Source organism: Drosophila sechellia, chromosome 3R (assembly GCF_004382195.2).
Source record: "Drosophila sechellia strain sech25 chromosome 3R, ASM438219v1, whole genome shotgun sequence".
Classification (NCBI taxonomy): domain Eukaryota; kingdom Metazoa; phylum Arthropoda; class Insecta; order Diptera; family Drosophilidae; genus Drosophila; species Drosophila sechellia.
The window spans coordinates 16198063-16214537 of NC_045952.1; the positions used below are offsets into that span (position 1 = coordinate 16198063).

General features: G+C 42.6%; 1 protein-coding gene and 1 non-coding gene across 2 annotated transcripts; one reads left to right on the forward strand and one right to left on the reverse strand.

Moving 5' to 3' along the window:
* The first annotated feature begins 831 nt into the window (after positions 1–831).
* On the forward strand, positions 832–903 carry Trnat-ugu. Its single transcript has one exon. It is a non-coding gene; the product is annotated as a tRNA-Thr (tRNA).
* A 9379-nt stretch (positions 904–10282) lies between these two features.
* LOC6606703 (uncharacterized protein DDB_G0271670) lies at positions 10283–12786 on the reverse strand. Its single transcript, XM_002031466.2, has one exon. The coding sequence runs from the start codon at positions 12212–12214 to the stop codon at positions 10448–10450; it is 1767 nt and encodes a 588-aa protein (XP_002031502.1). The 5' UTR covers positions 12215–12786; the 3' UTR covers positions 10283–10447.
* Positions 12787–16475: the final 3689 nt, after the last annotated feature.

Here is a 16475-nt window from a genome sequence, read left to right on the forward strand (position 1 = left end):
TGCAATGAAACATTTATCTCATCCCAATTTATTTAAATTTCAATATAGAGCTGAGTCTGACCTTCTTTCGATTAAAAGTTAATCCCTTTTTGGCATTCCCTTTAAGGAATTATCCCGCAGAATTACCCATTTCATTCGATTTTGCCACATGACCAGATTTTGAGTCCTTTGAAGTTGCGCTTACTGAGCATTCGGATTACGTCGATTGTCCTGCCCTGATGCACCTTTTAAAGCTCTTTATCGAGGCTTAACTGGAAAAGTCCCACTTTTGTTTTTTGACTTTCCCCCCAAGTGGGTGGTTGGGTTTGTGGGACGGGGAGGGGCATCGTTTTTGGCGGATGCCAGTCGAGACCCTTTGGCTCCTTTGGACAGGAGATAAAGCGGACGCGTTGCTCTGCGGCCGGAAAAAAGTTTTGCGTCATAATAAATAATTTCAGCGCATTCGTCTGGAAGGATTAAGTGGTGCTTGTTTTGGTTTGTCACCGCTTTAAAAATAAAACAAGTTGCTAATAGATACTGTGAAAATTTAAATTTCAGTCACAAATGCCCATGGCAGAAACTGGAAAAATTTGAAATATATAAAGCCAAATGTTATATTGAACTTAAGTACATAAACATTTTTTCCGTACTTGAAACCAAATGCAATTAGAAAATTGAACTGCTGTAAACGTATCTTGATAAGATTCGAATAGATATCTGGGAGCCTTGCTATGATATCGGAAACTGCGCTGATAAGATGGAAAGATCTTTAAGACTTCCCACTACTGTAACTTGCCACTGCAGCTCGAAACGTAACTAATATTTTAGTTATTTTTCCAGAAGTTCATGTGAGCCTCTTTAGCTCAGTGGTAGAGCACTGGTCTTGTAAACCAGGGGTCGTGAGTTCAATCCTCACAGGAGGCATCGAATTGAGATTCAACTTTTTGCATCTGTTTCTTTATATGGACATACATATATAATTTCCAAAAGCAGTTAAAAGATCTTGTTAACCAACTGAAATCGCAAAAGCCAAAAGGGAAATGTCACCCACAAAAAGCGTATTCGGTTTAGATACCGCCGAACTGTTGACAAACCTAAATGTTTTACATTTTTAATTAAAAACTCACACAGACCGAGGGCAAAAACCCACCCAGGAGCAATCATGTGTGACATTATCGCTGGCAGGACATCAAGAAGGTTCCTTCACCACCGAAAAAGCTTGGCGGTTTGGGTAAACACTGAAAACAAGAGTGGCGCGATGTGCTCAAGGACTCTCCGAAGGACTGGCGCTTCCTTCGGAGAGTCCTTGAGCACATTAGACTATTAGTTGACATCCTTGTGTTGGTCGTAAATATTGACACAAATTCGTTTGCATAAAAAATCGACCCTCCTCCAGTGACTTCACAACTTTGTCTGGTTTTAATTATTTGTTTATGCTAGCTGCGGCTTCATTGCCCTCCTATTTGTTTATAATTAAAGCATTGACAATTTTCTTTACGCATTTATCGTCGGCATAAATCACTTTAATTTTGATTCCCATTCAACTCCTTAATTAAAAACCAACAAGGTGATCCGCGGCGGCAGCACACAATGCGTCTGCCTGGTGGTTAATTAATTTGGCCTTTACTCGTGGGTGAAAGCAGCCATGGTTTTAGCCAATAAATCACACATAAGCTCCAGTCATGGAATTCTCCTTTTCTCCATTCATGATTGACGGGTTACAGTTGCATTATGGCGCAATTGTTTGGCAGAAAGGATAGTGATAAAACGAAATATTCCCATTTCGAAAGTCGAAGCGGTGTAACTTGATAATAAAAATGAATAAAATAAGTTTTGGAATGTAGCAAACAGACAATGCCACATTTTATTCACTGCATTCATTAGAAAATTCATTATTATAATACATACATTTAATAAAGATTTCTTTATATAACTATGTTAATTTTCTTATAGACCTCTCTTTCAATCTTGTTAAGATCCTTAAGTATCAAACGAAATTGGTCGTGAATCAGAAGCGCCCGAAAGTATGCAACACTTTGCTGACTCAGCTTTGAAATTCGTTGAGAGCCAAGTGATTTTGACCACGGGGGGATGGCAATTTATCATTTTAGACTGTTGAGCAAGTGTTGACTGATGAGCCCCAGTGGGCGGAGAGCTTGGTGTGGGTGGTGGTGGGTGGCTGGTGGGTGTCTGAATCGCCGTCGCCCCCTTTTAACTTTTGAGCTCAGCACAACTGACAATTGGCCTTGCTACTTCCCGCTCCGTTGGTAATTAATTTTGATGGAGGACACATTGCGCTTTGTTGGCTTAGTTCATCCACAGATGCGACCAGGTAAGGACAACTTTTTCGGTCGACTTTTTTGGGGCCGGGAATTAATCTGCATCTGGCCAGCAGCTGCGGCAGAGCACAGCATTTTTGGTGTTTTAATTTTTGCCGGTTTTTGGCTGCTCTCTCTGGTCCATCAATGTCTGGCTGGTGGATGGGAGCGGCTAGAAGCCAAAAGCTATTAGAGGAATTAAAAATGCATGAAGCTAAAAATGGGTTTTTGCTCTTCAGCTTTTCAGCTGAGACACCGAGGTGCGTGGCACTTAGTTAATTAGCCCAAGATGGAAAATGCGGGGAGGTGTCTGCCCCACTTGACTGTGGCATTTTGCTTGACTTAAAATATTTCATAATTCATGGATTCAATTGTTTCCAGTCGAGCTAAATTGCATGTTTCGGTGACTGCAATTACGTCGAGCAGACGATCGCATTTAACTGTTTGTGCACTTTTGCCTGCCACGGAGGTGGGCGTGGTCGGTCGGGGCACGCCCCCAGTTCAATCTCGCCTCTGCGATCTTCTTTTTTTTTTTCTTTGGTGAGCGGTGGAGCGCCACCCGCACCCCTTTTTTTTCGTTTCTAATTTCTTGGGAATTAGAGTTGAGAAATTATGAACTGGCAGCCCATGCATTCACCCATTCATTCATTCATTCACTTACTTATTCATCTCGCTTAATTGCCGAAGACAATAATGATCATGGAGAATATTATGCGGATGATGAAGACGCAGAACAAAACTCTTTTATTTAGCCTCTTTGAAAGTCAGTTCCGCATGCGCCTGCAATGCCCTTTAAATTGGTGAATGTAGCTTACTATTATACTTACTTAAATTTTAAATTTTTAAGGGAAAACTTTCCTAAGAAGTTCTTGCAATTAAAGGGCTCAAGATTATGGGAAATAAAATCGAACTTTGTATAACCTAAGGAGTTTGAGATATGTATTATTATTTGAATATACTATGCTTTTTCTTTATTTGGTAAATTATTAAAGTGCATTCCGAATTCGACTACTCGAGCACATTTAATATTCATCTTCGACATCTTTGCGTTGTCTCCTTCTAAGTTCTCGCTCTGCGGTTGCACTTTGCGGTTTGTGTTTGTTGTGTTCATTAATTGTTCTATTAGTTTTAATTGATGGTGGCACTTGCAAATGTACAAAGCTGAATTGCTGTGGGACAGATACGATACGAGATACTTACTTCCCCAAGTTTGAGTGAATCCGAGAAGGGCGCAACTGGAATGGCCATCCGACCTCTGCTGATAACATTTTGTGTCGCCTTTGTGGGCTCCTTGAGGTTTTTGAGGTTTTTCATCTACTTGGCCAACCTCAGCATATTGGTCATCTATAGGTACGACTTATTGATGCTGCAGATCAGATAAGTGCCGTGGCACAGTTGCCAACGCCGGCTGTTCCAGCTCGTGATTATCTCCTTTGCATGTTGGGTCAGCTGCCGATGCTGAGATGCATCTCGAATGGCTCGCGACAACGATGACGTTGCATGCTGCATTCTGCATGTTGCTCGTGTGTGTGACACTTTTGCCGCAAACAATGTGTTGAGGGAACTCAAGAGTGCTTCCTCATCCTTGGAATTCCTTGAACTTTCTTGGGTGTTGAGTGGGAATTATGGCGATAAGCGATAAACGATATGCGATAAGCCACCCGTTGGCATTTCGCTTGAGTTGCTTGCAACTTGGCACGTGAAGATGAAGAAGAAGTTGTCGCCGCGGTTTTTGCATACTGGCAACTGGTTACTTTCGTTACGGCAGCTGTATTGGCCTAAAAACCCACAAATTACTATTTGACCGGTGAACGCCAGCCTGGACAATCCGATTATCCGCTCAGTTGGCTGTCCATTTGTACCAAAATCCACCCTCACAGTGCCGCTAAACTGTCGGCTAATGTCACACGCCTCTCGGTTCCAGGTCCTTTGGCCTATTGTCCTTAGTCGGGGTCATTGTTTCTCTAACAAATTGATTCAGCAAAAACTGGACAAAACGGAACATCTTGCAGCATCTTACTGGCAGAATAGCCAGCGATCTTGGCCCATAGATTAGCCCAACTCCAGCCGGTGGGCATTGTCATGGAAATGGCTACCAATATCGGAGGCAATTTCTGGGACCGGGACGGGGCCAAAAGAAAACAAACCGAACGCATTGTCCTGTGCTGCTGTATGGCTCGAATTTGTATCGCCTTTTTGAAATCTGTTTAGCACACAATGGCGTTGAAATAGTCTTATTGCTTTTTGAGTGCTATTTGCGTAAGATTTATGGTTCGATTCGAGTGCTAACCGTACACATTGGCCAGAATCGAACTTTCATAATTCATTGTGGGGATTCATACGCTGGGGAGCAGCAGCAGCTCATTATGCGAAAGTTTTCACCTTTTCACCGCGGCTCAATTACCAAGTGCCTGACAGATGGGTTCAACTTCGTGATTTTGCAGATTTTCGAAACTCAATTTAGGCAACAAAACGATATTCAAATGTTGTCAAACTCTTCGATTATTCCTGCCAGTGCCTAACTACCGTTCCGAGAATGCAGACAGCCGCATAAAGGCAAACAAACAAACACCCACCTTGAGTCAACTCAGCCAAGCCGAAGTCGACACCTTGGAGGACCAGGTATCCATCGCACCCACTCCCAACTGGCCCGATAAATTTCACAAATCTCTCAAATCGCCAGTTGAAGTCGCGACTCTTCAAAGACCCGAACGATGTTTCGCTGGAAAAGCAGCAGAAAGCTAAAAAGCGGAAAAACTAAGCGAAAAAAAAATAACACACACACACATAGAAAACTGCATTGCGAAAAGAAAACTGCTCGGCACAGAAGGCGAAGATGCAACCGTTGCCTGTATTTATGGCATTTGCATATATTTTGCATAACGCAATCGATGCCATCGACATGGAAAATATGTTGGCCTGAGCTTTCGGATTGGATTTGGGGCTTGGGTTTGGGCTTGGGTTTGGGTTTGGGCATAGGCCTCGTACTAAGTATTCTCCTATTCTTAATTCGGCGCGGATACAACACACATTTGCATAGAGATGCGCATAGATTTGCTGGAAAATGTTTGTGTGTGCAGTTACTAAGTATAAGATTCAGTTGGCCTTTCTGCCTGCCACCTTTCCCACCGGCGAAAGTTGGCCAAAATGAGCGGCAGCGAACCGCCCTCAATAAGCTCGAAGTCGAGCTAATGTATTTATGTATTCGCGAAAAATGATAATTAAGTCTACTTGTCGTCTATCTGCAAAATAAAATCTAAACAAGATATTTTTCTTGTTCAAAGTAAAACTTTTCCGCTACAACCAAAACGTGCGCGCCCTAAAAAACCAAAAAACGGAAAAACCAAAAACCCAAAGCCAAGGAAAAGTCAAGAGGGGCGGGTCTGTGTCTCCAAGTAGTGGCTGTATCCAGCGAATATCTGGCTGAGATATTAATATTTAAAATTCAGTAGCAAACTTTTGGCACGTTATTGTTTGACTGTGGAGCATTTCTGCTCCGGAGATTGTTATCAAAACAATTTCTGTTTGCTGTGCTAGCTTCAGATGCAGATAGCGATGCCGAATAAAAGATTTTGTTTGCCCGCGAATGGGGGATTTCTTTATTTTTATTTTTTTGGTTAAATTCAGTAGCTGGCAGTGGCTTGACCCGGCAACTGAACTCAAATTTATTTTTTTTGTTTCTCCTGGCAAATTGCAGTGCAGCCCGGTTGATTGTCTTCAGCAGCGGGGGCAGCAGGCAGCAAGAGGCAATAATCAACGACAGGCTGCCACCGGGAGCAAATAATATAAAGTCATGTTGCGGCCGCAACTGCAAGTTTGTTCAATTTGTTAGCCAAACAAAGTAGACATTAATTGAACATGGAATCGCTGCTCCACAACTAAATGGAGTAATAAATGCGGCCAGTCGGCTGCGCTTCATTTTGTTCGCCTCCAAATTCTGTTCATGCCGCACGTTGCAAATGCAATAATTTGCAGCACGTTCAGCTGACCAACACATCATCATCATCTTCGCGCATATCTCAGGTTGTAAGCCCAATGGCAATGCCATCGGCAAAATGCAAAGGAGCCCGATTGGTCGAGAGGGGCGGCAATCAACACCTGTCCGCGTTGCAAGAAGCCCTTTTTGCAGAGCCACTCGAACGCATAATTTAAGCCGGCTCTATTACACGTTGCCTCTCTCTCGTAATCCGTGACGATCGATTGCCTGGTGATATCCTCGGTCATGCAATTAAGTAATGCTGCTCCTCCGTGATTCCATCGAGGCTCCATCGAGGCTCCCCATCTTCGGATGACGACCATCGAGTGTGCTCCACAGATGTGCCGAGAGTGCGGCAAATTCAAATTACATTTATTACGATCTGCTTTAATCTGGTTATTTAGTTCACTTATCGACATCTTCGTCGAGCGAGCAGTCGGGCAAATTTGTTAAAAAGATATTGGCATTTATGTTGTTATTAGGTTTTATTAATGGTTGCGTTTCTGGCGGTTCCATTTCGAGCTTTTGATAAGCCCTGACACCGCACATACCCCCCCGGTCCACTCAGGGTCATTTTCACGTCGCGCAATCCCAGAATCCCATTTCCAGCTAACAGAGATTCCCATTCCGAGACCATTCCTGGCCGCAATCCGAGGTAGTGATGATCGCGTGTGGCATCTTTATTTTGCATTAAAATCGAAAATTTGAGACATGATTATTTATATGAATATATGATGTACATAAGTGATTACTAATGACTGCAATCCATGTATGATGATCATTTAAAATAATATATAATATATAGTCTTTAATGAAAAGATAAGACAGTACATATGAATTTGTATCTTTGAAGTTCGTAGTAAGTTACCATGTTGATCTGTTGAATGCAGTAAGTATCTTAATACTTCGTGTCACGACACGCGGCCATATCCGATCAAAGTTTTGGTTAAAATAGCTGCGCAGATTTTCTGGGTTCTCGGCTAGCAGCTTTTCAGCATTTTCCTTCGGTCTCACACAGCGCGCACAATTGACGCGTGTTGGCGATTGCCATTGCTCGTACCTTTCCATTTAATGGTGTCCATATGATTCACGGCCCTCCGTTCCGGACCCCAGAAAGCTGGCCGCCACAACAACAGCAGCAACAACAACGGCAACGAAAAATTCGTTAAATACAATTGGATTTTTTGTGCAGCTTTTCTGCTGCACTGACGACGTGGCTGGGGACGTTGATGATGTGCCTCTGCCACCACCTCCTCGGGATCTCGGGATCCCTCCGTTGGCCCGGGAATCGTGCAATCGCTGCAGCAGAGGCACAGGCACAGGCACTTGGCTTTAACTTTGGCACTGGGTACTGGCACTCCCCCGCGGTGTGGCTCCATTCCCCGCTTCCAGTTCCCCGCTGCCCTACCCTACCCTTTACAAAAACAATTGCAATTTTCAACTAATGCTTATTGCTGGAAATCAGTTTAGGAAAAGCCAAAGGAGTCTGCCTCGCCGTATATGTGTGTGCAGTCGAAACCAAATACATATCTTTTTAGTATTTAATTATTACATTATTTATTTAAATACATAAAATGTTAATGCTTGAATAAGATATAATATAGTACAGTTTAAGTAAGGGAGCTTCCTTTGGAAGCTCCATGCTCACTTGTCCAGTAATACCCATTTTTTCGAGTGTACTGCATAAGGCTGGATTAGGAGTTGGTGCCGGGGATCGAAGTCATCGACAGAGTCACCGTCACAGTCACCTGGGCTGAACTCTGGGCGAACTCTGTGGCTGCTCGCAGAGCAGAGCAGTTGGAAAAGCCGAGTCCAGTCCACTAACAGTCGCCCCTTTGATGAAAACTGTAAATTTACGAACTTTACTTTAATCACCAAACATGAATCGCGCACAGCATGAAGCTGCCGGGGCCCGATTCTGATACCAATCCTGTGGCAGCCCTCTGGCCCCCAATTTACCCCCTCTACCCCCCTCCACCAATATACAGCATATCCTCCAGCTCTGGGCCACTCTCTTCTGCTTCATAATCATCATCTGCATCGTCTTGGTCTTCTGCCTCCGCTGTTTTTGTTTCTGGTTACTTGGTTTTGGGTGTCGAAATCGCTCGTCAGTCTGTGTGTGTGTAAGTTATTTAACTTTGCTTGCTTTATGAAATTTAATAATTTATATTGTAGATTAATTGGGTTTAATTAAGTGGTAACGATGTGAAATCATGGATTGGTGGTGGGATTGTCTTGGAATCGGTTGGAAGCAAAGGGAAATGGAAATCATAGTTCTTGCTTTCTTAGATTTTAATACCGCTTAAACTCTCAAGATAGAACCATCATAAAGGTGTAAATATTCCATATTCACTATCCCCACAAGCCAAAGCAAAAAACTCGTTTGGCAAACACAAGCAGCTCCATAAACTAAGTTGAACAACTTTAGCTGTTTGCATGTTTCAGCTGGCTGAGTGAAAATATTTCTTAGCATTTCGACGCATGTTCAGAGTTTTGTTTGCTGTCGTTGTTTCCATGTTTTGATTTGCAACACGCCGGGATCCTTTTGTCCTCCGGTCAGCAGGAGTAGCCAGCAGGGGAAGGAGGAAACGGACGAGGACGAGGAGGAGGAGGAGGAGCTGGCCAACGCAACAGCAGGCGATAACAGGGAGCAGGAAGGCGCTCATTGACTTTGCCCTCGAAGTTGTCATTTGGTGCGTCTACTGCTGCTGCTTCCGATAACCAAAGGCAGCACACTTGAAAAAAAAACTAGATAAAATTGAATGTATATTTTTAAAATATATTTAAAGATAATGTATATAACCAAGTATAGACTTGGAAAGAACCCGACATTGAGATGTTTAAGTGCGTTTTTGAACAGTTTCTTGTATTTTCCTCGAAGTGAGTAAGATTTTCTCGCAGTGTAGACCACATACCTACGGATGTGGGGCTCCTCTCAGCCATTCCGTGTCGCAGCATGTTGTCAGTGTTTATGTCCATGCTTTTTGGGCATTCTTCTGTTCATTCGGTCCGTTCTGCATTCTGCATTCTGGGCAGCCTCTCGATTTGTTTTGTTTTGCTCCTGATTCTGATTCTGTTACTGGGCCCGATTCCACATCCACATCCACATCCAATTCCGAATCCGTATGCGATTCTGATTCCGATGCTGGGTTTTGTTTTGGTCTTTTGTGTCGTCAATTGGTCGAGTGCGTGCCTCGCTGCCATCTCTGTCGTCCGTCGAGTGTTTATGCCTTTGTTTTGACTTCGGCTTGGACTCGATTTTGTATCCGATAATTTATTGCCCGGCTTGTGTCAAAAACAAAAAAAAAAAAGAAAAAGGAAAAAGTCGAAAAAAAGAGAAGAAAGGAAGACAGTCCAAAGTCGGAGGAACCGAAAGGGAAAAGGATATGTCGTGTGCCCAGAGAGATATGCGGGACTCCCGATTGCGGGTCCTCGAAAGGCCAATGGCAACACCTTCGCATCGCATCCGATCACATCGAGCATCTGTTACTACTTTGGTAGCCTCTGATTTTGGTCACTTTTGTGACCGGGCGATGCTGTTGTTGTAACAACTTTGTTGTGTCCTCTGTTTATGGGCTGCTCGTTGGCCAGTAACATCCTCCTCCGGCCCTCCAATTCCGAGTGCCGAATCCCGATACCCGTGAGGGCCCAACAATGGCCACAAATGAAAAATCCACTTCGACTCATTGTGTCGCCTGTCACCTGGAATTAGTAACTACAAGTATGTTAAAAGGTTCATTCATGTTGCGCTTGTTTTGACTTTTGTTTCGCGCCATCCTCTCAGCCTTCCTGAAAGACATTTGTAGTTCTCTGCTAAGTTTTGGTCTGGGATTCGTTCTGGGGTCCCCGACATCTCGGTGCATCCATGGTATCAGTTTCGCTCAGCAGCTTCACGGTGTTCCCTTGTCTGTAAATTGATAGCCAGCCAAAATAGTCCGCATATTTGCCATGAACAATTTGAGCTCGAGAACATAAAAACCGTAGCAGAGAATGCATTTTACCAGGATTGCACTTTAAAATCTTTTTATTTCAGATGAAATTGATACATTGCTTCCATTTTAAAGACTTTCAAATTACTATTTATAAAATAGTATAAAATAAAATATACTTAAATAATTTTAGGTTCCATTCGGTTTGGACAATTCGGTTTTCGTTTCAAGTAGCTTTAGTTTATTTATGCTGGAGCGACAATATTCCATGATGACTCCAGTGCCTTATCCTCAGCACCTAAGATCTGTGGGGCTCTAGTTTTCCTACTTTGTTTGTTATCTTTTATGCCTTCATAGCTTATAAAATGGTTTGGATAGGTTTTGGTTTTATACTCCGCAGATCCGCTAATGGCAATTGCCAAGTCAGTGCGCTTTTGAGAAATGCTTAAAGCGTGAGTTAGATCATTGATCGCATTGAGATTAGTGGGGGTCCAGGCCTTAATGACAGCTTCTAAGGAGTAATATCTATTCTCCTGGGTCTGGTAGAACGTAGCCAATTGGTTATTCAAGAATGACAGATTTCTGATGGAAGCTTTCGTTTGATTTCTAACCTCGGGAACGTTCTTTAGTTCAATTAGAGAATTAACTTGGGATTTGTTCAGATTGGCAAACGAATCCTTTAAGCTATTTACTTTTGGCTCGATATAGCCAAGGATAAGTTGGTTTACAAAGTTGAGTCTGTCAACCAATCCTTTTGCGCTGCGCAGGATTTGTCCTTGGGTAGCGTTTAGTTTATCTACGAGCTTCCTTACACGGTCCTGATTCTGCTCTTGGAGTCTAGTTAAATCTGATACAACTTCGATTGATCGGTTGGCAAATACGTCTATCTTCTGAATAGATGTGACAATGCTTCGAAGAGGTTCCACTTCCCAAAGCAGAAACTCCTGTGTCTGGTTTTGGAGAAGCTTCTCGATGACTTCAATTGCATCAAGGTACTCTGCCTGGTTGTCCAGCTCAGCGTCGATTTTCCAGTTAATTGCGCTGACAGCATCAAGCTGAGTATTAAACAGATCTAGGGCTCCTGCATTTTCAGCCAGGAGTGCAAGAATCGTTTCTTCCTCTGTTGGTTGTTCAGTGGTTGTAGTGGATTCAGTTGTGGTGGTTGTTAAATCTTCCGTTGAAACCGAAGATGTGGTGCTATCTATTGTTGAACCAACCGTTGTGGAAACTGTTGTTGGTGAAGATGAGGTGCTGGTTGCAATTGATCGGCTTTTAGTAGTCGTGGAAGACTCGGTTTCGGATTCTGTTGTGGTGAAATCAGATTTGTTTGGCGAGGATGTGATTGAATCGGTTGTGCTGGAACTAGTTGTGGAAGTCTCCAAATTTTTGTTGGAACCCGATGTCGAAATTTCGTTAGTCGTAGAATCGCTTGAGGAAGAATCACTTGTGGATGAAGAAATTAGGCTGGAATCAGTTGTTGAAGAAGATGTGGTCGGAACAGCTGTGGTTTCAGTAGTTGTAGAATAATTTGTGGTGGAGTCACTTGTCGATGGAGAAGTTGTGGATGCAGTTGTCGTGGAAGATGTAGTGGAAACAGTTGTTTCTATAATTCTCGTTGAAGCTTGAGCTGTGGTTGAAGGCTCGGTCACAAAATCGGTTGTGGTAGATTCATCTGTGGTGGAATCATTAGTGGTTGAATGAGGTGTGCTGGAATCAGTTGTTGTTGTAGCAGGCGTTGAAGAGTGAGTAGATGTTGTAGCCTCTGTTGTGGAAAGCGTTGGTGTTAATCCGTCTGCGGTAGGTTCACTTGCTAAGCCAGTTGTCGTAGAGCTTGTGGTGATTGAAATTGGCGTGGCTGTAATGATTGGAACATCAGTAACTCCGTTGGATCCAGCATTTGGCACTTCGTCAATATCCTCAAAGTCCACGAATTCCTCCATTTGATTGAAAGAATCTGCTGCAAAAGCAGCCCCCGTAAAGATCAACAAAAGAGTTGCAATTGGAAGAAACATTTTCAGAATGCGCCTAATGCTTGTTCTTGTAAAAGAACTAAGAGTTCAACTGCCATTTGATGGCCTTCACCCCAGCTTAAATACACTTTACATTGCCGCCCACGTTCACATTTCGGTCTCAGGTGGCAGGTGTGCTATCTTCAACCGCTTTCTGATTCTCAGCATTCTTTTTCTTGTACCGTGCGCTTTTTCTTTTATCGGTTTTATGCTGTGCTTTATGGGTCAGCTTGTTCAGCACGAGTTTGATGTTTGAAGAAGCCACCGATTCTGGTTCATTGTACTTGCAAATGTAGACAAAGGAAAGAAAAACAAAGAGACACATGGCTAGATTTCCACCAGCGACAATTGCGGAATATCCATCAATAGGAAAGCTAACTATTAACCACATAAAAGTCAACACCAGTCACATGGGGGTCACACTCAAAGTCAAATTTTAATGAAAAAGTGATTCATCATTTAAGCGGCTGCATCAATTAATGGCCAACGGGGTGAGTGGAGCGCAGAAGGGCGGGCCCCTCAATAAGCGGGTCAAATTAGAATAAATAGTTACACAAACAAGCAGACCCCTTTGCTCTCTGTTGCTCGCGGTAAGGGGGCGGGGAATTATTGCAACAAATCAAAAAATTAAAAATAAATAAAAATGAATTGAATAATTCACCAATGTATGGCTCTCGCCCCGAGGCGCACAATGCCTACGGAATGGGTCGAGTCAAGATGATGGTGGTCGCTTTTGGTGGTTATATGGGGATTGGGTTGGTTTGCTTTGGGTGGGACGCTTTCGATATTCCTCATTAATTAATTGCCGCATAATTCATGTATTGCATGCTACATGGATGTACTCAGAAAAATGACTTAGGTATTAGAAATAAGCTCAAATTACAAAAATATTTTTTCAAGTCTCTAAAGTGAAATTTAGAAAAATGTACCATTTTTCGCAATTTTTTTTTGCAAATTTAGATAATTAATCAGGAAGTGCTGTTAGAAAAATATTAAAAATTAATTAATGTTAATGATTCATAGAAGTTGAGTTGAGCTACAACTTAAATTTGGGCTAGCAATAAGATTTCAGATATTTATCTCATTTATCATCAGTTTTATTTTCCAGTGTTGGAGAAGAACTTTTGATGCGCGTTCTATTTGCTATTGAAAACTATGAAAATATTTGGAAATGGGCCTATGTTTCGGGTTCGTTCCGACTTCTTATGCTGGTTGACATTTAAGCCCATTTCGATCGCGTCTGAATGGGGCTGATCCGTTGGGTGGATGGGAAGGGGAAGAGGATGAGGAGCTGGGAGCTGGGCATGCAATTATGCATTCATCAAGATTATGACACGACATGCAAGTTCCTCTTGTGTCTTTAACAGCAAATGAATTTGTACTTGGCTGTGGGTGTTGTTCTTGTCGCTGTTTTTGCCGTAGCCCCCAGTGTTTTGATAGAACAATTTTGCCGCGGGCTATCTTTTTTTTCCATTTTGCTGCAGGCTGTGGTGGCAGCACACGCGATTTGGAAGCGGCGCGTAATTAATCGTCAAATGAGTTTAATTGTTTATGTCTCTCGCTCGCGTCTGTGAACTGAATGCGGTGTCTTCAGATGACTTTCAGATAGGAGATAGCAGAATGGCAGAGCACATCGAAATTTGGCTCACAAGCACTTAACTAAGCAGTTTAACTAATGGCCTGAGCTAAAAACAAACTGTGCCGCGGATTAACTGGATTTCTTGTATTTAATTTATTTATGGATGCAAGCCATCTTTGGTATTTCCTAATGATACATTTTAATTTTTTCCGAACAAAGCCATCGCCTAGCAAGCTCTATTAGTACGCGAAATTAGAAATTTACGAACCAGCAGCAGGGAAAATTAGAAGAGCATTTAGAAAAAACAATTTCAGCTATGCGGGGTGCAAAGTCACCGGAACTGGGGAACCCTGAATCCTGCTTCCTGACATACGCCGTGGTTCAACATTCATCATCATCCAAGTGCAACCACAGTGGATGTGGCTTCCCGCTGATTAAAGCAAAAAACAACAAAATTAACAAAAAATTTGCATTTTAATACAAAAATTTTGGGCACGAGCTAAAAAAAAAGATGTGCGTACCACCCAGTTTCGCTTTTTCCACGGGGGCTGAAACAAAAGAAGAGCTAATAATTTTATCAGCGACAAACAGTTGACAAAATCAGCAAAATTCTTCTTTTTTTTCCAGCCAGGTCCTGCATCCGTTTCGCCTGGAAACTTAAATTAACTGTGAAAGAGACCACGCAGCCAAGACATTTATCTTTTCCCACTCCCCACAACCAGGATTTTTCGCGGCTAGTGGTTAGTGGTTAGTGGTGGAGTGTTCTTGGGAGTCGGAGTCTGTCCTGGAGATTATTAATCATCTTTTGTGCGCTGCTTTTCGTATGCCTCATTGCAGGGTCCTTTCCTCCTTTTGAACTTTCTGTCTTCTCCAAGTCTGAGCTGCTGACTCCCATTCCGTTTATTTGCCGCATTTTCAGAGGAAATCCTTTTCTAAGGAAATTATTTTGTTTTTCTCTAGCCATACTTTGTATACGGTCTTAGATGCTGGCTAATGAATTTCTCTTGATAAAGAACTTCATAAATTTTCAACTTAATTAAGCTGCACCGCCTGTCAGTCGGCAGCTTAGAACGTGAGAGGGACTTGTGCGTGTACTACTTCTGCAAAAAAAAAAAAAATTGGATGACAAGGTGGTTATGATGATATGAGAATGGTTCTTCGGATTGATTTACAGATGTAGCTGGTAATTAAGATTGCTAAGATAGCGCTTAAAATGTCAGTCAGCACAATCCATAAATCTTCAGATGCATGGGGTTACTGGGATAGGAAATCATATCCGGGATTATCATATAGCCTCAATATATATTTAAACTTATACCCATTTCCTTATACTTTTAAGCCCTAGAGTGATTTTCTAATTTCGTAATCTCTAGGAAGTGAGCCAAGCCAGCAAATTGACCAAAGAAAGCCTTCAGCTCTCTTTCCGTTTTGTGATCTTTGGCTTGTTGGGCTTAAAGCGTTAATTCGTAATTTATGTGTCACATAAATCGAAATTGAATGCCAGGCTAAATTATGGAATATTTATCATTTCACACGGGCCCAAACGAAGTGAGCCAAAAGTTAGCAAACGGGCATACATACATACATATAAAGGCGATCGGGGCCAAGAAACGTTTGTCAATTCGAATTACGAATTACGACAAAGTGCGCTTAAGTTATGTGCGTGTTTCGTCTGCGGCGGAGAAAGGAGTTGGAATCGGTATTGGCCATAAAGTTGGCCACCCATTTTAAGGGACCGTTCCTCCAGGTCGCCAAGTATGGTGGTGCCTGCTAACCGTAAACCGAAAAGCGTATAGCGTGGACAAAGAGTGAAATATTTATAACGTTTGCATACACAGAGTGTCGAGGAGGAATGGATGCAACTGCCGGCGGCCGTTGGCCAATGTCCAGTGTCCCCGTGTCCATTGGCTGGCAATCCCTCCCTGCAGCGGTGGCAAGTGTTAATTGGAATCAATTTGATAATCTCCTCACCCGATCCACGGATATTCAGGGTATTCGAATGGCTGCGGCTTCGGAGTGCAGACCAACTCTGCTGAGTTCATGATAATTTCGCGGATGTGCGATTTTGATTGAAAATTACGCTGTGGGGGGCTCAATGCTCGACTGGCCGAGTGTTTCGCTTTTATCGCAACAAAGAACATAATTCAAGGTGAATTAATTTAAATGCCAATTTATTGCCAAAACAGGGACCCTGCATCCGTGAGCCTCACTGTGTTAAATGGAGCAGCTCGGAACGGGTCAAGAATAACTGTATATATGCAAGCGACAGATTGATCATAAATATGGCTTTAAGGTAGGCGAGTCTGTTGTGAATCTGTTCTTTCCTTGATCAATTTGTTTTGACCGCGAGTTTTTCAGCATTGCCATGTTGGTAACAGGATTTTTAGCAATATAAAATACAAAGAATAATAAACAAATTAGAAGGGAAATTGCTTTTTACAGACTTATACTATCTAAAGAACTTTTATGAATCCTGCCTTGGTTTAAAAGTAAGCTTTTTAATCTTGCGACTGACCCCATCCTCACTGAACTTCTAATTAAGCCAGGAGTAAGGGTCGCCACAATCCCCCCTGAAATGCCACCCATATCGCTGGTGGCAAACCCACCCGCAAGGCTGACATGTGGCTGATTAACATATTATGCGACAAAGTGCCACTGGACACACCACACACAGATACAGGCAAC